The 26,058-nt window shown below is 35.3% G+C and overlaps 4 protein-coding genes across 11 annotated transcripts; 1 reads left to right on the forward strand and 3 right to left on the reverse strand.

Moving 5' to 3' along the window:
- Positions 1 to 66: 66 nt before the first annotated feature.
- On the reverse strand, positions 67 to 6,102 carry LOC114413704 (cyclin-dependent kinase D-3-like). Of its 5 annotated transcripts, XR_003666960.1 has the most exons (10): positions 5,253 to 6,099; positions 4,129 to 4,415; positions 3,267 to 3,565; positions 3,074 to 3,182; positions 2,355 to 2,480; positions 1,727 to 1,962; positions 1,336 to 1,650; positions 837 to 981; positions 260 to 340; positions 67 to 89 (listed from the first exon to the last, which is right to left on the reverse strand). XR_003666960.1 is itself a non-coding variant. In XM_028378227.1 (8 exons), exons 2-8 carry the CDS (start codon positions 4,231 to 4,233, stop codon positions 933 to 935), a joined length of 1,239 nt encoding a protein of 412 aa, XP_028234028.1. In that variant the 5' UTR covers positions 4,234 to 4,415; positions 5,253 to 6,099; the 3' UTR covers positions 422 to 932. The 5 variants fall into 5 exon arrangements, 4 of the variants coding, with proteins under 4 accessions (XP_028234028.1, XP_028234026.1, XP_028234025.1 ...); XM_028378227.1 differs by lacking the exons at positions 67 to 89; positions 260 to 340 and having other exon boundaries at positions 422 to 981; XM_028378225.1 differs by lacking the exons at positions 67 to 89; positions 260 to 340; positions 837 to 981 and having other exon boundaries at positions 1,047 to 1,650; positions 5,937 to 6,102.
- A 223-nt stretch (positions 6,103 to 6,325) lies between these two features.
- Positions 6,326 to 9,447, forward strand: LOC114413703 (protein PLASTID MOVEMENT IMPAIRED 1-like). Its single transcript, XM_028378223.1, has one exon. The coding sequence runs from the start codon at positions 6,502 to 6,504 to the stop codon at positions 9,067 to 9,069; it is 2,568 nt and encodes an 855-aa protein (XP_028234024.1). The 5' UTR covers positions 6,326 to 6,501; the 3' UTR covers positions 9,070 to 9,447.
- An 885-nt stretch (positions 9,448 to 10,332) lies between these two features.
- On the reverse strand, positions 10,333 to 14,776 carry LOC114413706. Of its 2 annotated transcripts, XM_028378229.1 has the most exons (4): positions 14,491 to 14,773; positions 14,048 to 14,230; positions 13,879 to 13,938; positions 10,333 to 10,866 (listed from the first exon to the last, which is right to left on the reverse strand). In XM_028378229.1, exons 1-4 carry the CDS (start codon positions 14,728 to 14,730, stop codon positions 10,579 to 10,581), a joined length of 771 nt encoding a protein of 256 aa, XP_028234030.1. In that variant the 5' UTR covers positions 14,731 to 14,773; the 3' UTR covers positions 10,333 to 10,578. The 2 variants fall into 2 exon arrangements, with proteins under 2 accessions (XP_028234030.1, XP_028234031.1); XM_028378230.1 differs by lacking the exon at positions 13,879 to 13,938 and having other exon boundaries at positions 14,491 to 14,776.
- Positions 14,777 to 16,122: 1,346 nt separating this feature from the next.
- On the reverse strand, positions 16,123 to 24,769 carry LOC114413707 (eukaryotic peptide chain release factor GTP-binding subunit ERF3A-like). Of its 3 annotated transcripts, none has more exons than XM_028378233.1 (19): positions 24,618 to 24,769; positions 24,119 to 24,160; positions 23,925 to 23,999; positions 22,837 to 22,890; positions 22,601 to 22,693; positions 22,243 to 22,354; positions 20,851 to 20,896; positions 20,661 to 20,732; positions 20,383 to 20,445; positions 20,119 to 20,273; positions 19,970 to 20,034; positions 18,958 to 19,108; positions 18,744 to 18,849; positions 18,501 to 18,636; positions 17,897 to 17,961; positions 17,636 to 17,800; positions 17,172 to 17,244; positions 17,022 to 17,082; positions 16,123 to 16,605 (listed from the first exon to the last, which is right to left on the reverse strand). In XM_028378233.1, the coding sequence occupies exons 1-18, from the start codon at positions 24,619 to 24,621 to the stop codon at positions 17,045 to 17,047; spliced, it is 1,515 nt and encodes a 504-aa protein (XP_028234034.1). In that variant the 5' UTR covers positions 24,622 to 24,769; the 3' UTR covers positions 16,123 to 16,605; positions 17,022 to 17,044. The 3 variants fall into 3 exon arrangements, with proteins under 3 accessions (XP_028234034.1, XP_028234032.1, XP_028234033.1); XM_028378231.1 differs by having other exon boundaries at positions 23,925 to 24,002; XM_028378232.1 differs by having other exon boundaries at positions 16,123 to 16,921; positions 23,925 to 24,002.
- Positions 24,770 to 26,058: the final 1,289 nt, after the last annotated feature.

A 26,058-nucleotide genomic window follows, 5' to 3' on the forward strand; every position in this document is an offset into this window, starting at 1 on the left:
ATTTAAACTGATGGTCCTCATGTCTGGTCTTCTTCCTAACCCAAAATTAGAAACTTCAGTATTTTCAATATGGTTTGTGTCTGAACTACCTACATACAAACACACAAACTAAGAACATTCTTTGCTTTTTTATTATATATTAATATTAATATATTATCTCCTATATCTTAATTTCCAGCCTTAATACATTTGGTCTAGCTTGGATGATCCCTTTCGGATTCAGTGCTGCTGTAAGGTATTCAAATATTAATTCTTTTACCTTTTATTAGATAATTGAAACTGAATATGCCATATACAGCACCCATGTTTGTGCTAGTTTTGTGCGCTGTCAAGTAGTCTCCTACGTAAGATTCATCGTCACTATTGAATCAACTAAGTCATTAATGTCAACAGCTACAATAAATATAAAAACACCAAAAGAAAAAGAAAAAAAAATCATTCAACCAATTAAAATCCAATTCACTTATCTGAGGCACCCAATAAAGTACATACAATACACACTCCACATGCATATAAAAATTTCTTGTGTTCAATAACAAATTTGTATTCAAATTAAGTTCCCCCAAAGTTTATTTTTTTTCAAGCGCCATATACAGCAACTGCTCGAGAAAATGCCCTCACACCATGTTTTCCATGAACTCAAGTATACTGGTCTCTGAAAACGTAAAGAACAAAAATGTACAAGGGGGAGCAGAGTGATTGTGTGATATAACTTTTTTTTTCTTTCTATAGAAGTTACTTTTAGGTATCTGAACTACAACTAATCTTCAGTGACTTCTTCAGTTACATATTTGTTGTAGCTTCACACGGAGAAACAGGGATAAAGAATGACATACTAACAAGCCTTCGAGGATTCACCACTTTTCTTCAAATGTATTTTACCCTCCATAAGTTTGTGTGTGAATGTGTCGGCCACAGAATATTCATTCTGGCTATTGAAATTCTAGATCTAATTTTCTTTTCAAATATGATCTGTCAGCACTGCAGAACAAAAAGAAGGAATCAAAGTTAATTAGCATTATTTATACGTAGAAACTAAAAAAAGATAACAAACAACTGGCACATTCTTCCACTACTTGGGAATTACAACATATTATGTTAGCACATTACAGCATATTGTGTTATAGCATATTACAATTTCATAGTTGCTAATCAGCAGCTTCACTAGAAAAATATCCTAACAACATCAGTTTAATATGGTTATATATAAGCCTGGCTTATTTTTCTTCCAATACAATACCGATGAACTTAGTAGGATAATTTTATGTTTCACTCAGTTAAAATTACAAACTATTAGGCCACTTTGAATTGATTAGACAACCAATACTATTGTACCTGTTAATTGTAGGTCTATTTGGAGGTTTTAATCCAAAGATAGAAAAATCTACAGACATTGGAGCTGATTCATTCTTGCCAGTATTATCATCAGTTGTCTGTCTGAAATCACCAAAACTGGCATCAACCTTATCTGCTTGCAGAGAATTTCCTTCAAACCCATCACGTCCTGGCATCACTCTCCTAGATTTCCTTGGAGGTGATAATATAGTAGGACCCTCCTGTGAATTGAAATCAGAAACCCTAGAATCCCTCTTGGGAGCAGGTCTAGGGAGCTTGTCTGGATCTGAAGGCAGAGGAGCAGAAGAAAAGTACCTAAAGTGGAAGAGGAGAGATTAATCATGGAGAAATTTTTTTATTGATGTGTTAATGGGATGCTGGAGGCAGGTACCTATGCTCTAGTGCCTGCTGCACTGAAATTCTAGTTTTTGGATCATATGTAAACATCTTTGACAACAGATCTAGAGCATCATCAGTTGCCATCGGAAATAAGGAATGCAGAGGGGGGGCAGGAACATATTGGTATTCCACATAATCAGGCAGGTATACCATATCAGGCCACTGAGGAGCTGTTGGAATGCCAAATGCAGAAAAAATCTTTCCTAATTGATCAATGTCACTTGTACCCTACCAAGTGATAATAACAAACTGATGAAAAAACCATAAGAAACATGCTTAATAATGTAAGTATAAAATAAAAATGAAGAAAGGCAGCCAATGCAATGAATTACTTTTAAATCTTGGAAAGTATATTAAAACCAGCTATTCACAAAATATAGAGTGGGAATAAATGGAAGCCCATTAACAGTCATCCATGCATACAAGTACCATAGCCTACAGCTTCAGAGCTAATTCAAGCTCAGTTAAAACAACTTAGAATGGTTTAGGATTTTCAGACTGCAAAAAATTAATTTCAACTAGTTGATAAAGTTAAATGGATAACATGTCCCAATAAATGGACCACACTTGATGTCAAAGCCCATCTACTTCAGAATATCAATCATGTAAATCTTTTTTACCTGCAAAAAAGGTCGACGAAGAAGAAGTTCAGCAAATATACAACCTGCAGCCCAAACATCAACTCCAGGACCATATTGCTTGGCACCAAATAATAACTCAGGAGCTCTATACCACCGAGCGAAAACCTATTCACATATAATAAGCAGTTGAGCACAAGTGTCGTGTGTAGAAACTAGAAACTCAATCCACCAATAGAAAGTGCAAAATACACAACATAAGATGAAATCATGAAACATGCAGGAAGAGTGCACCAAAAGTTTTATGCCAAAAATGTTGCCACAATATTCAGTTATCATAGAGAGTCACAATCCTAGAAAACATTCACCAGAATTTAGTATACCCCCACTTCAATGCTCCAATGTTTGGATCTCCAATTATCTTCTCCTGGTTCTTAAATTTGAAAGCAATATAAGAAAGGGTATCCCATTGCATGAGTTCCTATCACTGGGTGTGGAGAGGTTTAGATAAGATATATGTATGAACCCTTAATCCTGTGGGCAAAGAGGCTGTCTACATAACCAGAACCTGTGACCACCAAATCACAAGCCAACCACCATACCATTTTGTCAAGGCTCGGCCTTTTTGCAAGCAATACATGGTGGATAATAATAAAGATTTCTAGTAGCTAATAAGCTAAAGACCCTAATTCAAAGTACTGACATAGTGAATCTCACATATTCAATGGTACCCACATGCCATTATACATAAAGAAGCAAACCTGGTGAGTGAACCTTCTATCTGGGCTTCCAAACATCCGTGCTAAACCAAAATCTGCAAGTTTCAGCTGTCCATTAGATCCTATCAATAAATTATTTGGCTTCATGTCCCTGAAAATATGAAAGCAGACTTTTGAGTTCAGCACTTAAATCAAGTAACAACTTTGTAACGACCAAATCCACATCATACTCTACCTATGCAAAACCCATTTCTTGTGGCAATAAGCAAGACCTTTTAGTGTCATTTGAAGGTAGGATTTTGTATCACCTGGTGAAAGAAAAATATTTCGGTCTCGTATGACAGCTTCAAGGTCCGTCTCCATGAATTCAAACACAAGATGCAAATTCCCTTTATGTGGGAATGCATCAATCAATTCAACAATGTTTGGATCTTTGAGCTCTTTTAGCAGCTTAATTTCTCTAAGAGCTGTAAAATTTACCCCTTCTTTCCGTTTGCCAAGCCGAATTTTCTTAATTGCAACGGTCTGCCCTGTCTGTCAATGCAATGAATTCATCTTTATAAGAATACCACATTATAATAGAACTGTCATTTTCATTATTGAACAAAAGACTAGTTCACCAAGACATGTAAGCAAGCATATCTATCTCCTGCATGTGTTGCAATTACAAGTCATGACTTTACGAAACCTATACTGAAACTAATTAAGCAGCTTCAAGCTTTCCTCCCCGTACTTTCTTAAGATCACTAAACAAAAGGTAAGAAGTACCACTTCCTCATACCCAATGACACAAAGTATATGATTCTTCCTAAATAATTATTTAAAACAAAGATGATAAAGTAATAAACCCCCAAAGAAAATTGTTGAAACAAACACCTAAATCAAACTCAGGAACCCAAAGCAAATAAATGCATCCTCCCTTTCTATATTACGCCAAGGCCCTGCATGAATATGTATTTACTCTGATTCAGCAATTTTCTTTGCACCAACTGAAAGTAAAGAACCAATTCACATAGCCCAGAAAAGAGAATAGGAAAAAAATCTATTTTACAGTCTCAAATTCGCATAATTATTAGAAGAAAGTTTCGGGGAATTACGTGGGTATCAATGGCTTTGTACACAACTCCATAAGTACCTTCACCAAGGACTTCACGCTTTAGATATCTATCGGCCACTTTTTTGGAATGATCCATGTCTGTCATTCTCGTTCAAGATATTGAGATTGAGTGAAGTGATTAGAATTGAATTTATTTATTTAAAAAAAAAAGAATTTACAAGTGGGTCATTTGGATCAAATTAGGGTTGTATCAGGAAACGGGTAGAGTGCACTGATTTAACCAGAAATGAGGGTTGAAGAAGTGAAAACAGCAGCTGTGGGTGAAACCTGAAATGAAAGTAAAAGCGAACAAGGGAGCGTGAGAGAGCGTCATAAAGCTAATAAGCCGTTGAAGAATGAGCTCGTCTTAGTATTAAATCATATGATTATATTGTTTAATTAATTGATTTGGGAATGAGCTTGATATTTGTTGTTTAATCACCATTATCTACAATGAGCTTTAATTAATTTGAGAATTCTATTCTCCACAATTATATTGTTTTGTTTGCTTACCGTTGATTGTGAAAACTCTGGAGACAAAGTGGCCCATGTCCATATATGTAATGGGTTAGAGAAAGAGAAATTTTCTAAATACAAATGAAAATTTTGTATGTATAAATAAAAGTTAATTTGGAGAAGTTACTTAATCCTTCTGACTAGACATCTGGCATTCCCTCCCACAAGAATATCTAATACTGTACAAGTGCCTTATTCCCTCTATTTTATCAACTTAATAACTTTTATCATGGCATACTGAAGTTAATTAAAATAAGGAATATTTTTTTTTTACAATTAAAATTGAATGTTTTTTTTGTTTTTGACAGTACTTTTGGATTTTTTTTCTAAGAAATATATTATATGAAAATGATTAAAGGTAAGTAAAAGATTTAAAAAAACAATTGAGTATATATGGTAAATTATTTAAGGTTAAAATAAAAATAAGTTAGGAGTGATTTTTTTATACATAAAAAAAAATGTGAGAACATATATTTTCAAAATTCACAATAATTAAACTATTTTTCTGATTAATCTATTTTAATGAGATGTCTCGTGATTATTTCCTCACAACATTATGACAAATGAATCATTAAATTGAGGGGGGGGGGGGGGGAATGTGTCATTTACCTTAAACGTCAGTTTGTCTCATTCCAACTGTTAATAAAATACACACTAATTGACGGACCAGGGAAGAGTATATGCATGATCTTCAGCAGGCATCAAGTTGCCAAGGATATTAGTGTGATCATGATACGCTTAAGACTACATCAGTCAACTGATGATGCCTACTTATGAAGATAAAGAATGAAAGAAATTTAGTTCCCTGAGTTCAGATCAGTATTTGATGGGAAGATAGAACAGTGTTGATACTCATAAGACTATGACTATGAAAGAAAAAGTGATTTCCATGGGAAATGTTTGGAAGTAGGAATAAAAGGCCAACAAAAACACCTAATTCTTTACCATCTTCATCTTGCTTTTAGCTAACCTTTCGTTCAAAAATTAAATAGATAGTTTAAAATTTTCTCCAAAGATATGAAGGGTATTCTTAATCTTTTTCCGTAGAACTAAGGATTTTAATTATTAAGGAATGAAATACAGTTAGGAAGCAGGAACAGCTTGCATGGCAGCAGCTTCCAAACTATATGACAGCTGAAAGAGACATGCAAATCCGACATTATAATTGATTCTAGCTAGGATTCAGCACTAAAGTACAACAAGCATAAATTATCAATTATGTGAAGATAGCTAAGAAAAAGAACCATGGTCAAAAACAAAAGTAATATGAGAAGATAGCTAAGAAGTAACAACCAGTAAGCATTGAGTTCATCCTAAAAGAAACGAAAAGATGATAGCCAGCAAGAAACAAGGCTAGAAAAGCAAGAATTGAGGTCCTCCCAAGTCCCAAGGGATCACGCCTTTCAATAAATTCATTTAGTTTTTTTTTTTTTTCTAAATAGTTGAAAGAACCTTTTTTCTTTCTGCTGCCATGTCTCTTACATGCATACTGCATTTTTTTTATTGAGCAGATTTTCTTTACTTCCCAACAAAATTGGGGGTAGGAAAGTTTCACTTTCTCAATACCCAGCCTAACACTTGCAAACAATGAGGACAAAGTAACATTAAATTCGTTGGGACCATTTTGCCTAATAGATATCCATTGTCAAAATTGTCTTACTCATTAAGCCACAATGCAACGCCACCGTTCATCCTCTATCCTCCACAAATGCAATTCATCTTATTTTCTTGGTTCAGAAAGAACTAGCCGTCATCATCATCCTGCAACTCCTTCCAACTTCCAACCATGTTGGCATCTTATCTTCTTAAACATCATCATCACAATTCATTGTAGTACCACCTTCTTCACTCACTAGTAATGGCAGATGCCAAGAGCAACCCCAATGCACAACTCCTTGAAGAACTGGAGGCTTTGAGCGAATCCCTTTACAAACAACACACCTCCACCACAACCAGAAGAACAGCTTCCCTTGTGTTGCCACGAACTTCGGCTCCACCTATTGAAGATGCCAAAGATGATGATGGAAGCAGCAACAAAGCTCGGCGGCGCATGTCCATGTCCCCGTGGCGATCTAGACCAAAGAATGATGATGCCACTGCCAAGGCAGAAACCAAAAAGCTTGATGGCACATCAACAATTTCTTCAGGTGACAGTGACAGGAAAGGGATTTGGAAGTGGAAGCCTATTCGGGCTTTGTCTCACATTGGAATGCAGAAACTAAGCTGTTTGTTTTCTGTTGAAGTGGTCGCAGCTCAAGGCCTTCCTTCTTCCATGAATGGACTTAGACTATCCGTTTGCGTTAGAAAGAAGGAAACAAAGGATGGTGCGGTTAAGACAATGCCATCAAGGGTTTCACAAGGAGCTGCAGATTTTGAAGAGACCCTTTTCATCAGGTGTCATGTTTATCATACCTCCAACCAAGGCACTGCAAAGCAGATCAAGTTTGAGCCACGCCCCTTTTGGATATACCTTTTTGCTGTTGATGCTAAGGAGCTTGATTTTGGAAGAAGCTCCGTGGATTTGACTGAGCTGATAAGAGAATCCATTGAGAAAAACCAACAAGGCACGCGGGTGAGGCAATGGGACACAAGCTTTGGCCTGTCTGGAAAGGCAAAAGGAGGAGAACTTGTTCTCAAACTGGGTTTCCAGATCATGGAGAAAGATGGAGGAGTTGATATATATAATAATCAAGTGGAGAATTCAAAGTCCAGCTCTGGCAAGCTTAGTAGTTTCTCTTCTTCTTTTGCTCGTAAACAATCCAAGACATCATTCAGCATGTCTAGTCCTAGAATGACAAGTAGAAATGATGCATGGACTCCTTCACAATCAGGAATAGGAGAGGATATTCAAGGAATGGATGATTTGAACCTTGATGATCCAAATCCGGCTCAGGATTCCTCTTCCTCTACACAGAAAGTTGATGAACGTAGTAAGGAACAGGTGGAGGATTTTGATCTTCCGGATTTCGAGGTTGTGGATAAAGGGGTTGAGGTTCAAGAGAAGGAAGAAGATGGAGGAGAGGAAACTGAGGAACCTGTCCAGGAGGAATCAACTTCAAGTGAGGTTGTCAAGGAAGTAGTGCTTGATCATGTGCACCTTACTAGATTGTCTGAGCTTGATTCAATTGCTCAGCAGATAAAAGCTCTCGAGTCTATGATGGGAGAAGATGATAAGTTTACGAATATAGAGGAAGAGACAGAACCACAGAGGCTAGATGCAGATGAAGAAACTGTGACTAGGGAGTTTCTTCAGATGCTTGAGGATCAAGACAACAGTGATTACTTGTTCAATCAACCTGAAATTCCACCTCTAAAGCTTGAAGGACACGAAGATGCTTCTTCTGAAGATGGAGATTCCAAAGTGTATCTTCCTGACCTTGGAAAGGGCTTGGGTTGTGTAATTCAAACAAGGGATGGAGGCTACTTGGCTTCCATGAACCCTTTGGATATTGCTGTGGCTAGAAAAGATGCTCCTAAGCTAGCTATGCAGATGTCAAGGCCTTTTGTGTTGGCATCACACCAATCCTTGACAGGGTTCGAGTTGTTTCAGAAATTGGCTGGCATTGGATTTGATGAACTCAGCTCCAAGGTTTTGTCCTTAATGCCCATAGATGAAATGATAGGCAAAACTGCAGAACAGGTTGCTTTTGAAGGCATTGCTAATGCAATCATACAAGGTAGGAACAAGGAAGGAGCCAGTTCCAGTGCTGCTAGAATAGTTTCTTACTTGAAAAGCATGGGAAGTGCCATGAGTTCAGGAAGGAGAGAGAGAATAACAACAGGACTTTGGAATGTTGAAGAGGAGCCACTCACAGCAGAGAAGCTTCTGGCGTTTGCCATGCAGAAGGTTGAGTCCATGACAGTCGAAGCATTGAAAATTCAAGCTGACATGGCTGAGGAATTAGAAGCCCCATTTGATATTTCTGCAAAGAAAGGAGAGGGTGGGAAGGATCTTTTGGCTTCAGTTATTCCACTTGAGGAATGGATCAGAGACCACAGCTATGCTAAAACTGTTGCAGGTTCTGATGGGGAACCAGAAAAAGTGGCACTCGTGTTGGTTGTCCAATTGAGAGATCCAATGAGACGCTATGAAGCAGTTGGAGGACCTGTGATGGTGCTGATTCATGCAACAAGTGCTGACACAAAAGGGAAGGAGGAGGAGAAAAGGTTCAAGGTAACAAGCATGCATGTGGGGGGTTTCAAGTTGACAAGTGCCATAAAGAAGAATGCATGGGACAGTGGGAAGCAGAGACTTACTGCAATGCAATGGTTGGTTGCATATGGTTTGGGAAAGGCAGGGAACAAGAAAGGGAAGCAATCATTGGCAAAGGGACAACAAGACCAGTTGTGGAGCATTTCATCGCGAATAGTTGCTGACATGTGGCTCAAAACCATGAGAAATCCAGATATCAATCTTGGAAAGTAGTAATTAGCACCTCCATTCTATTATTAATTAATTATGCCGAGGAAGTAGTCTTGCATTCATGTCCAAGTGAAAGGTTGTTCTTGTCTACAACACACCTAAGCCACTGCAGCTACCTATACCATTTGGGAAGATTTATGAATTCAAGAATTGTGTAAATGTTGTGTCATCATTAGTTGTTTCTGTAAAAGTCAATAAAATTTCTAAGTCGTATATAAGACATATGGTATTTCAACGATAAAAGGTAGATTTTAGCTCTACCAGGTTCCATGCCATCAACCCCATTTCCATTTTTTTTTCTGTTTTTCTTTTCGGCCTGTCTGTACATATTTGTTGATTTGGTTGGACAAAAAATTTTATCAATACATTGTTTTATTTTAATATACTTTTCAATAAACATTATTATTATTGTGTGAATTTACCTTTGCTCACATCATTAATTAATAAAAGTTGCATAAAAAAGTTCCAATAATCGATATTTGTTAGAATTCCTCTCCTTAATTACATAAACAAGTGCTGAAGCATTAGTATCGAGATATTAAGGAGATTCTTTGAGCAATCCTCTTTATAGAGAGAGAAATCTTATAATCTTTCCTTCAGATTGAAGATATCTTTTTAGACTAGATTTCGTGGTTTTTTACTTGCTTGCATTAAGATGGTTTTTCGCATATAAAAAATATGGTGTTATTTTTTACTCTCAACAGTGTTATCAAATCTCACCTAGTTAAGAGAGTTTTTAGGTGTAACTCAATATGAAAAGAACTATTACTCATGAGGACGATATGTTTAAGCTAACTGCAAATAGTTACTCCTATTAGAAGCCGATGATTGAAGGTAATCTATATTACATGAGTCAACCACATATCAAAACAAGCCTAATGAAAAATATTGGCGAAGATTGGGAGCTTCTGAATTGCAAAATTATAAAATGTTGATCAAAGTTTGTTCAAACATGCATCGACTTGTACCAAGATGTATGGATTATGAGCAAAACTTGATTCAAAAGACTCCTAGGAACAAAGCCCATCTCGTCAAAAATATTGGTGAAATTGGATACTCGGATGATCAGAACATAATCAAGCACTTAAGCACCTTCAAGGAAATTATAAATCAATTGACAAAAGTATAAATGAAAATTGATGATGAATTACAAACTCTTTTACTCCTCGTTTCTTTGCTCGATAGCCGAAACACATTTTTTTTTTATATACATAAAGACCCTATGCATCAGAAAGAATAAATCCAATCATCCATGCTACTGTCTTCTTTAACAAGAAAGGGTTTCACGACCATGATAAAATAGGAAAAGTCGGGATGACCTCCACGACAGTAGGATTATCGTGAAACACAAACTAATTACATATTTTAGTTCCTGGAATTTATGCAAACAAGTAACTATACAATAAACAAGTACAAATATGTTTACCACCAACTGAACTTAAATGTTTACATATATACATGTATCTTTCCATCAAAACTCAGAAGTAGAGAAGGAAAGAAAGTTAAAAACAATCAGTTATTGGCACGACGACACCGACACCAAAATGCAGTTCCTCCACTCCTGCCTCGAGCAACAGCTATTTCCTCATCAACATAAAACCAGATGAAGAAAGGATCCTTGGTACTCGGTTCTTTGTCTTCCTTTTTTCCTAGACTGATCTCTAGAGGTTGCAAAGGTCCAACTTTTATTCGAATGTTCTCAAAAACAAAAGCCAGTATTCTCTTTTTCCATGAAAGTCTGCCTTCAAATGTTAACTGTCCAATGGGTCCAAGATATATTCCATTTTCGATCCTCTTTGCCTAATAATTCATAAGCATAACTTAATATTCTAACTTAGACAAAAGCGCCAAGTTTTTATTCAAAGACATTGATTTAGCATATGGAACATTTACAACTAATGAAACAAACAACTGGAATACAGCTTTACCTGCATGGGAATGCCAAAGAAGACAATCAAAAAACAATTTTAGAGAGGCCATTAACTCTGCACATTCACAATAGTCTTTCCTGAATGAAGTGGATATGCACAGGGTCCTCAGATAATATCTGAGGTCTGATTTCCCTGACTTTATTTAAGTGGCTAAGAAGAAACAGAGCAAAAGTTCATTTTCAGTTTTTCACCAAAGATTATGTTTGACAAGTTATTTCAGCTAGCAAGCTTATAAATTAGTTTGACCGAAATAGAGATGTTTGATAACCAAGCTTATCTCACTATTTTCTAGCATTTTTTCAGACAGTATTGATCTTATAATTTTATAAACCTCCATTGAATTACATTATTTATTTTATTCTTTACCCTATTTACACTTTATGTTATTTTTTAATTGAATATTTGATCTTTAAACAAACAGAAATGAGTTCAAAAATTAAAATTATGATTACCTGAACATGTATTTTTTGTCTACAAAAAGTATATAAATAAAAAATCATATAAGTATGTACTTTTAACTTAATATTTATAAACTAGTTCAATAGTTGATTTCACCAAACACTTTTAATTAAGAAGTAAGTTCAAAAACTTCCAACTTTTTAGCTAATAGCTTTCAACTAAAAATTAGCCAAAATCTTCACAACCATAGATTGAAGATGATAAAAGTAGGGTATGCAATCAATTAGCTATTAAGATGAAATAGCCTAAAACTATTTATAACACCCTAATATTTTCTATATGTATAACTAGTATTTTAACATGTGTAATGCAAAGTTAGCAGTTCTCTCTCTTCTCCTACATAAATTGAGTTTAAAAGAAAATATTGAATTAGGTCCAAAATTGAGATAGAGGATGGGAATTGGCTCCACTACAAAGGACGCCCAAAAAAAATGGAGCGAGAGAGAGGTAGAGAGAGAGAGAGAGTGGGTGGGTAAGGGTCAGGACAAGAAGGAAAGGAGGAGAGAGAAATGGAGTGAGAGTTAGAGAGGATCACTGGCTGAAGGAAAAAGAGGCAGCAATTAAACACTGTGGTGACAGGACCTAATGGCGATGACCCATGAACAACAGCTAAATAATGTCCTTCAAAATGGAACGGCATGGAGGGTGGGGTGTGGAGATAAGATTAGATTTTGGGAGGACTGCTGGACTGGTGATGGTGAAGCATTAATGACGAAATACCTCAGGCTGTATCAACTCTCATGTCAGCAACAAAAACTCATTCAGCAGTTGGGTAGCTACACAGAAATAGCCTGGGAATGGAACCTTACATGGAGAAGACCCTTATTTGATAATGAAGTTGATTCGGCTATCGGATTTCTGGGGGAGATATCACAGATAGCAATTCAGCAACATACAGCAGACAGCTGGCTGTGGAAACCTGACCCCAATGGCCATTACTCCACAAAGAGTGCATATAATTTGCTGCAGGGAGAAACAGCGGAGGAGAACCTGGATGGAGCATTTGAGGACCTATGGAAGCTAAGGATCCCAGCTAAAGCATCAATCTTTGCTTGGAGGCTAATTAGAGATCGGTTGCCAACTAAGTCCAACTTGCGAAGGAGACATGTAGAGGTAAATGATTTAGTGTGCCCTTTTCGCAGAAATAAGGAGGAGGATGCATCTCACTTATTCTTCAACTGTATCAAAACACAACCTTTATGGTGGGAATCCTTATCTTGGATCAACACCTCGGGTGCATTCCCTATAAATCCGAGGCAACATTTTTTGTAGCATGAAAATGGGATGAATGGAGGGATAATATACAACAGATGGAAGTGCTGGTGGGTAGCTCTAACTTGGACGATTTGGCAGCAAAGGAACAGGGTCATTTTTTTGAATGAAACATTCAATGTAAGCAAGTTGATGGACGATACACTGTTCCTAGTCTGGATATGGCTCAAAGCAATGGAGAAAGATTTTATTATGCATTTTAACCACTTGTCTAGTAATCTAATAGTAGGCTTTTGTAACTAGGAGCGGATACCAGCTGATGGATAGTGTAGCAATATATAAGGTGATTAGCTTGGTTCCTATCAGACTGAAATAAGTCTGACTATCGGAATCAGCTGTCTACCTAAACTCATCTTGTAATTTTAGTACCACTCGTACTTATATATATACAACTAAATTTGCTGAGCTAAAAAAAAAAAGAATGTTTTCACCCCAGGTGACTTGTATGTGAATTTTATGAGCTAAGAAACAAAATGGTGTAATGATTGACATCATAATATATTTAAAAACTTGGAAAGATAATAGAAACATACTTGACATCAGAATATCAGATACAAACTAATAAATTTAAAAGTCAGCAATGAACACTGAATGTTGGTAAGGGAATAAGTTAATGGACGACAGAACAATACAATAATGGCTAAAGAAGCAGCTTGTCAACCAACTGCGTAAGAAAAGCCAAATCACATGACTTAGAATTAAGTTCTAGAAAGTGTTGGAAAATGGGAACAAGGCCATCAAAACAACCTTTATTCTTTGGCACATTTTCTTAACACCCATCAAACGTTTCTTGTGTCATGATCTCCCTTGCTTTTCCAGCTAGAACTTCAGTTCAAAACTCAATAACACGTGAGAAATGCTAACAACACGTTTTATAACACTCTTAAATACAATTCTTATTATTGGCCAAAATTTATTGAAAATTACAAACTTGTGTGGATCTAACACCTTATTTAATGAACCTTAGTCGTAATTTTGTAGTTTTCAATAAATTTTAACTAATAATAAAAAGTATTAGAAATAGTATAATAGAGAGTGTATTGCTAACAATCCTCATAACACAAAAGGTAACTTAATATTTTAACTACAAACACTGGATACGTATGGATCAGGAATGAAATATAGATAGAACCATGGGAAAGAGACTTACAGCAGCATCAAACCTCTGAACAGCTGTGAGAGGAAAATATCGACCACCTTTTAGTTGTTTCTAAAATCAGTACAAGCAGAAATTGTTGTGTAGATAAACAACCAACAACCATAAACAAACAAGAAACAGAAATATAGCCAAAAGAAGAACTGCCAAAATAGATGTTAACCTCAGCAGTAAAAATTAGCATCCAGGTCCTCCCAGGGGATTCCTTTCCACCAAGGGTTTCAAAAAAGGCAGAAGGATCAACTTTTGCTTTCTCAATGATAGACAATGCAGAAAGAATCTCCTCTGCTGCTACCTTTCTTGTCTTAGCTGCATCTTTTAACACTTTCACACTTTCCTCTACATCCTAAGCAAATACTGAAATTAAATTAAAACCAACACAAACAAACCCGCATTGCAAAATGGACCACGTAACATAAAATTAGAAAGGGTGCACTAAAGATTCAAAATTTAGCATCTAAGTATGCGTTTATCAATTTTTCAAAGCGAAAACAAACATGTGAATCCAAACACGCATTAAGTAAGACTTTTCAACACTATCTAAGAAATCAAACAAAAAACCAAAGCTTGAAGCATTAATGGGAACCCCAAAGGATAAGATGATACCTTTTTGGCTTTCTCATTTTCAACAAGTGGGATTGAGGAAAGTTGGTCTGTTTCAGCATCATCAAGGGTTGCTCTGGTCCTTGTTCTTTCTCTGGGAAATTTAACGTTGTTGTTGTTGTTGTTGTAGTGTTTTGTTCTTCTTAGTGGAATGGCATTCAGAGGCTTAAATTGTGGAGATGAATTTGGGAAACACAAACGGAAAGAAAAAGCGTACAAGGTATGAATTGAGCTCATTGCCATTTAGTCATTTACAAATGAAGCGTAATAATAATATATGTGCACTTTTGTGCCATTTTAATTTTTTATACAAGTTTGGATTGGAGCATATTTTCGTGGCCATATGTATTTTATTGTCTTTATCATCGTGTTCTTCATGTATGTGGTCCTTAAATTTCTATTTTCATCATAATTAATGCCACTCTACCAAGCCACTTCACTTTTTACTTATAACACATTTTTTCCTAATAAGTATGATAATATGAAGAGAAAAAAAAAAGCTTTATTTAAAATATTCATGTTTTTAGATTTAATTGTATCAATTAGAATTTTAAAAACTTAAAGAGTAAAATTAATATAAATATGATTAAGAAATTAAGAGATCTAATTATTATTTTAAAAAATATTTGTTCTCGTTAAAATAAATCAAAATTTTAATTGGTTGTTGAATAGAGTAAAAAAAATTATCAAATAAAATAATATTCATCATTATTTAAACTTTTATTTACACTTTTAACTTAAGGAAAATAAACGGGTTTTAACTTAATTTTTTACACTATCAATTTATCAGAAATCATAATTGATGACTTTCAAAATAAATATTATAAAAAAAATTAACAACTTATCAAACAAGTCGATAAGATTGCATTATGGTGCAAAAACCTAATATAATATCGATACATATACTATTTTCTCAAATTTGTATATGTTTATCTATATTATGATACATAGGAAAAGGAATTGATAAAATAATAAATTGATTACTACATAAATTTACATGGTGAAGTAAAAGGCAAGTTACGCGGACTTTTGGGCAGGATTTCTCAAATGTATGTTAGGGAGTGCAGCAAAAAAATGTCATTTGCTGACTTACTAAAACACTAACATAAAATACCTAACTTACTATCTTCAGAAAAACCTTATGTTAATAATTTTTTACATTTTATTATGATTATTAATTTAGATATTAAAATTAACTTGTACAATACAGTGATACAAATTGCAGATGACACATAAAAGACAAATCGTATAATTCATAATAGATTAATAAACATCTCGTGATTTAAATATATAGTTATCCCATTACGCATTGTAAATATCTATTCGTGCTCCTTTTTTTAGAGAAATCCATGCTCCTTGTAGAAATCTTTAAAGACGGAATAAACAAAGTTATGATTTAAAGATAGACCGTAAAAATTAACTCTTCAAACCAAACATTCCCTAACAGTCCACTCTATTTTCTAGCTTTTTTAAAATGAAACGTCTCCAAATTTAAGTTAGTGGCGTCTACCATAGCAAGTTTCAATGTCAATTTATAAAGGTCCGACAACCTATGTATTTCAGGTGAAGTAACTCGTCCAACAAGGGTCGATTTAGAACATAGGCACATGTACATCCTGAACCACAGAGCATAAGTTCTCTCTTGACAAATAAATTTATTATCAAATCATAAACAGGCCGGTGAACCCAACTTTCAAATTTCCAGTTCAGCAAAATTCCATCACGTTTACTAAGCAACATGATTCATTAAAACAATATCACTATCAGAATTAAATATGCTAGTCAACTACAACTAGGAAATTTGTTTAACCGCTGTTGGGCTAAAATAGTCATCAGATTCCACAGCTAATAAGGCAGATTGATTTAAAACCATCCATTTTCAAATTATATCTCACGAGTAGCACGGTTGGAAGCAGCCAACCGCAAAATACTGAAGCAGCCAGGCCTTGTAAGGCCGTATACAAGTACATCATGGGCACCAGCGGCAACAAATAACTCTTCACTGAATACTACCCCAAGTAAAAGCAAAATAAATACCGAAATGAATATATGGTAAACTTGATGCTGTCAATTATGCCTCAGCTGCCACTCCACTATATTTGTGCAGGAATTCCCGTCCTGTCCACAAAAACAACCGTTACAATCTAGATATCACTGTTAACTTTAAAAACAAAGGCAAGAAACAAAAATGAAAACTGACTGTTAGCACCCAAGTGATCCAGTGGCCAGTACCAAATTGATTTGTTATATTATCTTACAATCATTTGATTTTTCAATAAATACAGAACACCAGAAAATCTATAGACATAATGTTTGAAACATAATGCAAAATATCTGAAATTTTCAGCTCAGCCCTTTGCAGGTCAGTTTCCAAATAAAATTCCGCTTTAATTTTATTTAGACAAGAAAAAGACTAGAAAGGTCCTCCAGATAACTGCCAAGTTCAAAAAAAAAATAAACAGAAATATCAGGATAATCAAGTCATATGCTAGAGAGGCAACAAAAAGCAACAATGCATATGATTTACTCTTTACCTCAAGTCAAAATTGTTACAAATTCACAGACCAGTGACTTTTCCCACAGCAACAGTTTTTCCTGTAAGATAGAGTAAATCATACAGTTTAAACTTTAAACATATATTAATATCAGAAACATACTCACAAGACAGATTTCCCAAGTCTTACCTTCAGTGCGAAGAGTGAACCTCCCAAGCTGGGGAAAATCAGAGAACTTCTCGATGCAAATAGAGTTATTAACCTGTAAGTACATTTCCAATACAAAATGAAATACACTGGAATATATGGGGGGGAAGCAAACTACCATCAATAATAAACTGATCCTCTCTATTTGAGACTTTGTGAATCAGTTAAAAAACATTTCATAGACCTAGGAAACCATATACAGCAACACAATATGGGCAGTCCAGCACCATAAAGCTCCAGCCATGTGCAGGACAGGGTCAACCAACATGTAGGTCATTAGAATGCAGCCTCACCTTGTAAGAGGCTGATTCCACAACTCAAACCTATGACCTCTGGTCACATGATGACAACTCCAAACATTTTTTTAATAAAGTACAGCAATACAATAGTGAAGATAAAAAGGAACAAAAAATTAGCTTCTAGATTCACAAAGCAAAATAATGCACCTGAACACGGCACACTACAACAGCTCCATTCTTCACAAACAAAACTTTCTTTTTCATAGGCTTCTTTGTCTTTGTATCGATTTGCTGCAAGAGTTCAACAATCTCGCATTCCTCAACCACAGAGTGGATGTGCAGAACAGCCTTGTACCCAGCAGTAAAAATAGCCTACAGATTATATATAAAGATGTTAATGTCCTTCATTAATATAGAAACTGAAGCTAACATCCAAATGCTGAGTATAGGGGGGAAAAAGATGCATACATTGTCTAGCAATTCAAGGATCACCAACTGAGCAACAAACTCGGTAACTGCTGGTATTGGATTAGCTGCAAAAGGGAAAAACCGCAGACCAATTAAAAACACCAACCAGCAAATGTGTAACCACAAGAAAACAATGCAACAATGTAGATTAAATGATCTAAATTTAATTTACTAGAAAAAGCACATTTGCACTGGGACAAGGTCCTTTTTAACACCATTCTTGAATCAATACAATTAATTATGACTAAACCAAATTTTAAATACTTTCCATAATTCGTTCATAGTTCAGATCCAACTAAAAACAATAGTTAGCTTACTTTCCATGGAAATTAAAGCTGCAACAAATAGTAAATTAGAATGGCAACATCTCATAGCATATTATATGGCTAAACTTTTCATATCAGAATCAAATAAGAAATGAAACATGAGACAAAAACAAGTTTTTACACATTACACTGAAATTGTTTTGGTAACTTTCTCTCAATCTTTACTAAAATTTCTCTATAAAAATAAATAATTAAAAAATATCTTCCAAAATGTACTACCATATACATCTTTATGTCCGGCAAAATTTTAAATAAATGGAGGCAACAAAAAACCTTACCAACACTAGATAGAACAAACCCAGACAATATGTCTTCTTCTTCAACACCAGATAATCTAATCCGTAAATTTTCACCAGGTCCAGCACGTTTAACACGATCTTCATCAATAAATATGGCAACAACTTTCACTGGATCCTGCAGGTTCATGTGCATTTGACACCCATTTCAGTTCATGTTCAACAAATAAGAATGGTGAAATAAAGACAGTTCACAACAACCCAAAAAATAAATAAATAATCAACCTTATTTGGCATGACCAACAAGGAATCTCCCTCACGAACACTGCCAGATTCAACTTTGCCCATAACAACAGTTCCCATGTCTTTGAATTTGTCAATAATAGGCATCCTGCACAAGTCAGAACCCTCAATCTTAGCAAAAAAGTTGAACTTCAAACATAATAAACAAATTATAAAGGACCTCAAGAGGGGGCCAAGATGGTCAGAAATGCAATACCTGAAAGGACCGTTGGGATCTCGCAGTGGAACTTCAATAGCGTCAAGTGCCTCAAATAAGCAAGGTCCATTCCACCATGGACAAACGCTTTTATCCACTCTTGTTTTCATGTTTGCACCCATTAGACCAGATATTGGTAAAAACAAGACATCTGTCAAATAAATAAATAGTAAAATAACTTCATTTCCACAATCCATTAAACTGGTGGAGATCAATGCATAAAACATGAAATTGTTGCTACGAAATGATTTCCAGAAACAGGGCTTTGCATGTCCATTTTTGTATGCTTTTCAAATTCTACACAATGCAGATAACTTGCAGAACGGGAAAAGAATAAACTTCGCACAACCTTAAAAAACCCTTGAATCTCAGTTCTTCCTTAAATCAAAAAAAGTTGTTCATTCCATATACTAGGTTCAACATCATCCTCCCATCCTTTTAGAACTTAATACCGAGGATCTCAAACCTGCTCAGCATTTGCGCAAAGAAACTACCAGTCATCTTCAACTCATCCCAAGCTTTCAGCAAGACATAACATTTCCCACTCTAGACCACCCATTATAAATCATACAATTTGTTAGATAACCCCCATTAGTAGTTAGTTATGTTAGTAATTAGTTAATCTAAGAAATACAGGGGGTTATGTTAATGGGCCTGCTACTCATTAGGCACATTAAGGGTGGGTTTATGTTAGCAGCCCAATAGCATAAACTAAGAAGGAGTTGAGAAGAAAGGGAGTTGATCAGTTGGTACTGTGGCTAGGGAGAGTTCTGGATCTCTCGAATATCCAGGGAATTTACTGTTCTTTGTATAGTTTCAGTTCTTGGTACTGTACCCACATTGGGGCAGATTTGGGAACTAGGCTTTATCAATAAAGATTCATACTTACATTCACAATTCTGATCCAGTTTCTATCACATTCACACCACCATCCCACAATAAAAAACAGATGAATTAAAAAGACAGGAAACATGAATTCCAACATTTTCTCAAACAAATAAAAGGCAGATACCTTTTTTTACGTTGTATCCAGATTGCTTTAAAAATGGAACCATCTTCGACTCAATTTCATCATACCTAGTGGTACACCAGCAGCAGGAATCTAATTAAAATATAAGCACAGAAAGGAAATGTTTGTGTGTAGTGAGAAAGTCAGAGAACCTTTCTTTCGACCATTGCACTGTAGGCTCATCCATTTTATTGACGACAACAAGAAGCTTAGACACACCCAGCGTTTTTGCAAGCTGGACATGTTCACGAGTTTGTCCACCTCTCTCGTATCCAGTTTCAAACTCTCCCTTCCGAGCAGAAATAACCTGGTTGATGGGGCATAAAACACAGACAAAGGTAGGTATATCATCAAATGCTTGTGAAGAAGCACATATATATGTTCAATAAACAAAGTAACACCATAGATCAACTAACCAACACTCCAATATCAGCTTGAGATGCACCACTAATCATGTTAGGAACATAGCTTTTGTGACCCTGCGTAAGCATTGTAATTCAATATTAATTGTTTTGCTCAAAGTAGGCATAATATTGTTGAATTGTTATAAAATATAGGAGAAGAAAACAATTGAGATGAGGGAGGAGTCTGACAGTCCTCTAAGTAGTTCAAAACAGAAGACTACTATAGAGAATGTGCATGTCCACAATACAGAAAACTGATCTGAGGAGAATCATGCAATGCAGATACTCACAGGTGCATCCAAAATAGTAAACCTTGTTGTTTCAGTCTCAAAATGTGCTCTTCCAACTTCAACTGTCTTTCCCTGCAATTATCACAACTTATCCTAATTATGAATTCTACTCAAATCCATACAATTAAAAAGCAAAACCTCCATCAATTGGGAAAAACCAGTTTAATTTTATCAGCAAAATTATCCATACCTTTACCCTCTCCTCCTCATTCGTGTCCATTATATAAGCCATATACCTAGCACATCGATTTAAAATCATTAATTTCTAATAGATTAGTATCAGGTATATTCACTAAAAGCTAAAAAATCCCCCCCCCCCCCAAAAAAAAAAAATTCCTCTTAAGTCATGACAAAGAATATAAAAACTCGAAGACCCAATTGACCACATCCCTCATTTTATAGTTTGAACATCTCAACCCTACACAATCAAAGTGAAATATACAAAATACACAATAAAAGATAGAAGATAAGAAAGCACCATGCTTCAATTAAGATACCAACAGCTAAAAACACACAATAACATCAAACTTGAATTTCTAGTACCGCTGGTCTACAGTTATGAACTAGTGGGAGAACATGCAAAATAAATAACGGAAAAGATCCACCTACTAAATTTGAGAAACATGAGAATATATAGAGTAATGGACAAATACTAAGTGTAAAAGCAAACAACTGGCTCTAGAAGATAGATAAATTAGCCTGCCACAACTTTCATCAGGATACAGAGAGAGAGCAAGAGAGAGATTTCACATGAATATTTGTAGTTATGTAGTTGCAAGGAAATAAAATATCCAGAAGGTAAGACACAATCAACATTGTAAACCAACAGATAGATGCAACAGTGTGAGACAACCATATGATAATGTCTCATAACATAATCAGAAAAGTCAAATACAAAAAAAAAAAACTTACATTTAAAAATCCACACACAAGTCCTAATTGAATGTTCTGTTTGGATTACTTTACCCATCACAAGTCTTGTTCTAAGCAACGCAAACTGCAAGACAGACTATCTTTTTGCATTACTATGTAATGCTTATTATTTCCCTCTCTTATATCTGATTTAATCTAATTGCAGCATGTGATAGTCCAGTCCATTCACCATTGGAATAATTACTTGATTACTTGATAAAGTAGCTTGTTCATATCAACAGAATTCCTTGAGCAACATGAGTGCATTACAATATCCAGCACCAAGAAATTTCATCCAAATTGAGTCAAATAAGCTACCTAGGCAATATAGAACATCCTACATTATGCTACTGTCCAGAGTTGTATGTTACTATCCTGTCATTTCACAACAACCAAGTACCAAATAGCTGAAAATTATTGGGCATGCTGAATGCTTACAACAGATACTTATCTCATTTACTATAGAAAGAAGACGAGCCAACTTAATAACTCACAATATAGAAAGAAGGTGAGCCAACTTAAACCATGTGTTAGTGATTTAGATTTTAGCTTGAAAACAATACGTTAGGACCCTAAGACCTAAGTGGCAGTAAACAGATGATGAGGCAGCAAAGCAGCATAAGAACACATGTAACACTTTCAATCAAAAAACAAAAGTAAATTAGCTAACCAGCTTTCTCGACTTTTGTCCTTAGCCTCTTTCTCGTATTTTTGGATAGTCCGCTCATCAACTTGACCACTAAGGAAAAGTATCTGGCCTCCAGTTGTAGACTTACCAGCATCTAGAACAAAAAATACAATAATAAATTACTAGTAGAACAAGATTATATACAGAATGGTCATCTCTGACTGAATATCACTCCCGTTCATACGATAGGAAGTCAAACCAATGGCCAATTAATTCTATAGTGCACAAAGTACACATGAAGCACAATACCCATGGTTGTCAAAGGCTCAAAGCTGAACAAAACACAAAAAGAAACCCTGATAACACATACTGATGATCAGAGACAAATTCATCAACTTACCAACATGACCAATAAACACAACATTCAAGTGTCTTTTTGTCATCTCTGGTTCATCTTCTTCATCTGTAACAGAAGGAACCTCCTTATCCTTCACTGCAGATCAAAGTCAAGGAATGAGCACATGAAAATGAATGTTTGTATCTTAATCTACAATGAGCTGTCTAATTCCAAAAAAGAAATCAAATGCAAAATATGTATATAATCAGATACTTGAAAACTAAATAATTTTCCAATACCTTTTGGCTCAGCCTCAACAGCCTTTGGCTCAGCCTCAACATCCTGCTTTGGATCTGAAATCACCAAGGTGAAATTCATTATATGATGCCCTCCAACCTCCATCATTAATTTATACTGTTACAGAAGTTAAGCAATAACATACTAATGTAGGCAACAAGCAAGTGAAACAACCAATAAATCAATCAACAAAAACACAGACCTAATGCATGATACACTTATGAATGTTCAAGGAAGTGAGCAATTCTTGATTGGTAGAAGATATGAAATTACTCAATCATCATTTTTCAACAATGACTGATAGGAATACAAGCAGATAGTGGTTATAAGGTAAGCTTAGTGGTAAAGGGATGAGAGGTTGTGGGTTCAAATTCCCCCATTAATAAAAACTAACAAATTAACATTTGCAGATAAAAATAAAAGGGAATACAAGCAGATGACAAAATTGGGGGATGGGGGTTGCATTGGGTGACAACTGAGCTCCATAGTTCCAAACAAGTAGTTATATGCATATACTTCACAACAATATCAATCATAGGCAAGGGCAAAATACAGCTCATGGGATATGAAACTATGTTGTGAGATTATGTGTATTACCGCTACTAATCATCCATCATTCATTCAAAACAACTAAGTTATATAACCAAAATACAAATATTCAACATAAGTACGGGAGTATAAGAAGGGGCCTGAAGAAAAGGGAGGAAAAGAGGAACACAAACTCATTTTCTGACTTCTACAATATTTTTTAAGAGTCTCATTATGAATTTATGAATAACTTTTGACATCAAAACAATCTTTCCAAACAAGTGAGAGTTCATAAATGATTGTACCAAGAGGGGATAGAAGGTGCTGTTGTGCAGAACATTTACTCACATAAGAAGTAAAAACAGGTTGATCTCAAAAGAAAGAAGAAGAATAATACTTTAGTTTAGAATGAATTTTGCATGAGAGCCAAAAGAATAAAAAGAAAGGCAACAGAAAAACAAGAAAAAAATCTTGAAGTATAATTATGTAACAGTTTTAACATTGATGAGATTTATTTTCCCAGAAACATAAACACAAAATCAACCACTTCCTTACAACCAACCTTCATCCATCTTATCAGATTTCTCAACTTCTTCTGGCCTTCCATCCTCTGCATTTACCACCCCATTATTGTCTTCTGCTATACCACAAATTCCAAGCCAATATTGGATACAGAAGATTAAAATAAAATGGCACAAAATCATAGATACATAGTAAAAAGAATAAATAGGAAAAAATAATAGGCCTATGGATTACCTGCTGAATCGAGCTGTAAAGAACGGATGTCCTCCTCAATATCTACCATTTCAAACAAAACAGACGTAAATATCAAACTCCCCCAAAGTAGAGCGCTTTTGTTTGAGTCAGGAAAAGCAATAATTCATTTGTTTCTTTAAATTATTCTTTTTCTTCGGTATGAATGAAATTGAAAACAATTATAAATCAAGCCACTGGCCCATAGTAACATGCAACTCAGCTTACTGCCACAAAAAAAATCACTTACAACCAAGAGAAGTTGATAAGATTGAAATACAAACAAAGTACTGTAACACGCAATAACAAATACTACATGGCAAGGCCGAGCTCAATGAATTGAAGTTGAGCAGAAAGAAAAGTAAAAGAAAATCGCGCCGATCGGTAGGGTTAACCGTAAACTATAAAGCGGCATAGATCTATCGAAAAGTGGGAACATGCAGATCTAGAGGGAAACAACGATTGAGGAATTGGAACTGGGGGTGAGATGAAGAGGACTTACCCATGGTGAAAGGGATTCTGTAGAAGTTGCGAGCGAGGGTTTCGGCGAAAGGAAACACAACGCAACAAAGGGAGTCGTGTGAGGTTTTGGACTAAGCCACTCTTTATCTGTCTTCCTGTTATTTTCCTTTTCCTTATGTTATTGCCCTACTTGGGTTGGGTTCGAGTCTATAGAATTAGCCTGCACCTTAATCATGTTTATTATTGATTCAAAAAATATGATTAATTATTGATTCAAAAAATATGATTAATTATTGATTCAAAATTTGATTTCACGTAATAACTGAAATTTACATTAACGTGAAATTTTAATCAATTAATTATCAATTATATATTTATATTATTAAAAAACTATTAACTTTGGTAAAAAAAAAATTATAATTAACCTGTTAACTCTCTGAATGAAATTGAAGGGGAGGTGTCTCTACTATGATTGGTGTCATACAAATACATAGAAGTTGGCGGTTTCAAAGTTCTTGATGTTCCAGAATCAAGTAAAAATCTCACCCCAGGAATAGAGGTTGTCATCTCTGACAAAGAATTGGCTAAGTGGTCTGCACCTTGGACAAACAATTTGGTAGTCAAGGTGTTGGGGAAAAGGGTAAGCTTTTGACTCCTGGAGGCTACATTACAAAGAAGTTGGATAAAGAATGCTAACATCAAGATTTTTTTTTTTAAGTTAAGACTTTGATAAATTAAGATATGGAACTAAAAGTTGTAACAGTCATCTGTAGACAGGTTACAGAAGAGAGAATCTATGAGGGAAAAACCTTAATCGAGACTAAATTCGTATAAGAAAATGCAATGCTAGCTAGGGAGTCCACAACAATGTTTCTCGTCCTTCTAGTATGAACAAGGCTTGAATTGTTTCTATATCCCAAGGGATGCTTACAATCTTGAAGAATAGCATCAAAAATGAGGTTTAGGAGAAAGAGTTGTTGAGCTAGATGAATAGTCCATCTGAAAGCCATCACTTATGCAATTTTTGAAGCAAAACATTGGTGATTCACAAAAGTAGCTATTGTTAGTACATTTCCATGACAGTCTCAAAAGATGGCTTGCATCCCTGTGCCCTTTCCAGCTTGAACTAAGATGTCAAATTTTTCTTTGTAAGTGCTTTCTAGTGGCAACTTCCAAGGTTCCACACTGGACTAAGATATTGTTGGTTGGATGTGACAAGTGGAATGCATTAAGAGAGCTCTGGCAAGAAGTTGTGGCATTGTTGTTTGTTTGTCTTGGAAGATCTACATGTTCCTACTACTCCAAGTGTTATAGAGGATCTCAAACAAAGTGGCATAATTATTACCATCAGAGAACTGCATGAAGTTATTAAGCCAAGAAACAAATTAGGACTCCTCCTCCACCTCAATTCTAGTGGATAGAGGCAAGGCAAACCAAATTCTTCTAACCTACTAATACAAGAACAACACATGTGTAACTAT

This window comes from Glycine soja, chromosome 5 (assembly GCF_004193775.1).
Source record: "Glycine soja cultivar W05 chromosome 5, ASM419377v2, whole genome shotgun sequence".
Lineage (NCBI taxonomy): Eukaryota > Viridiplantae > Streptophyta > Magnoliopsida > Fabales > Fabaceae > Glycine > Glycine soja.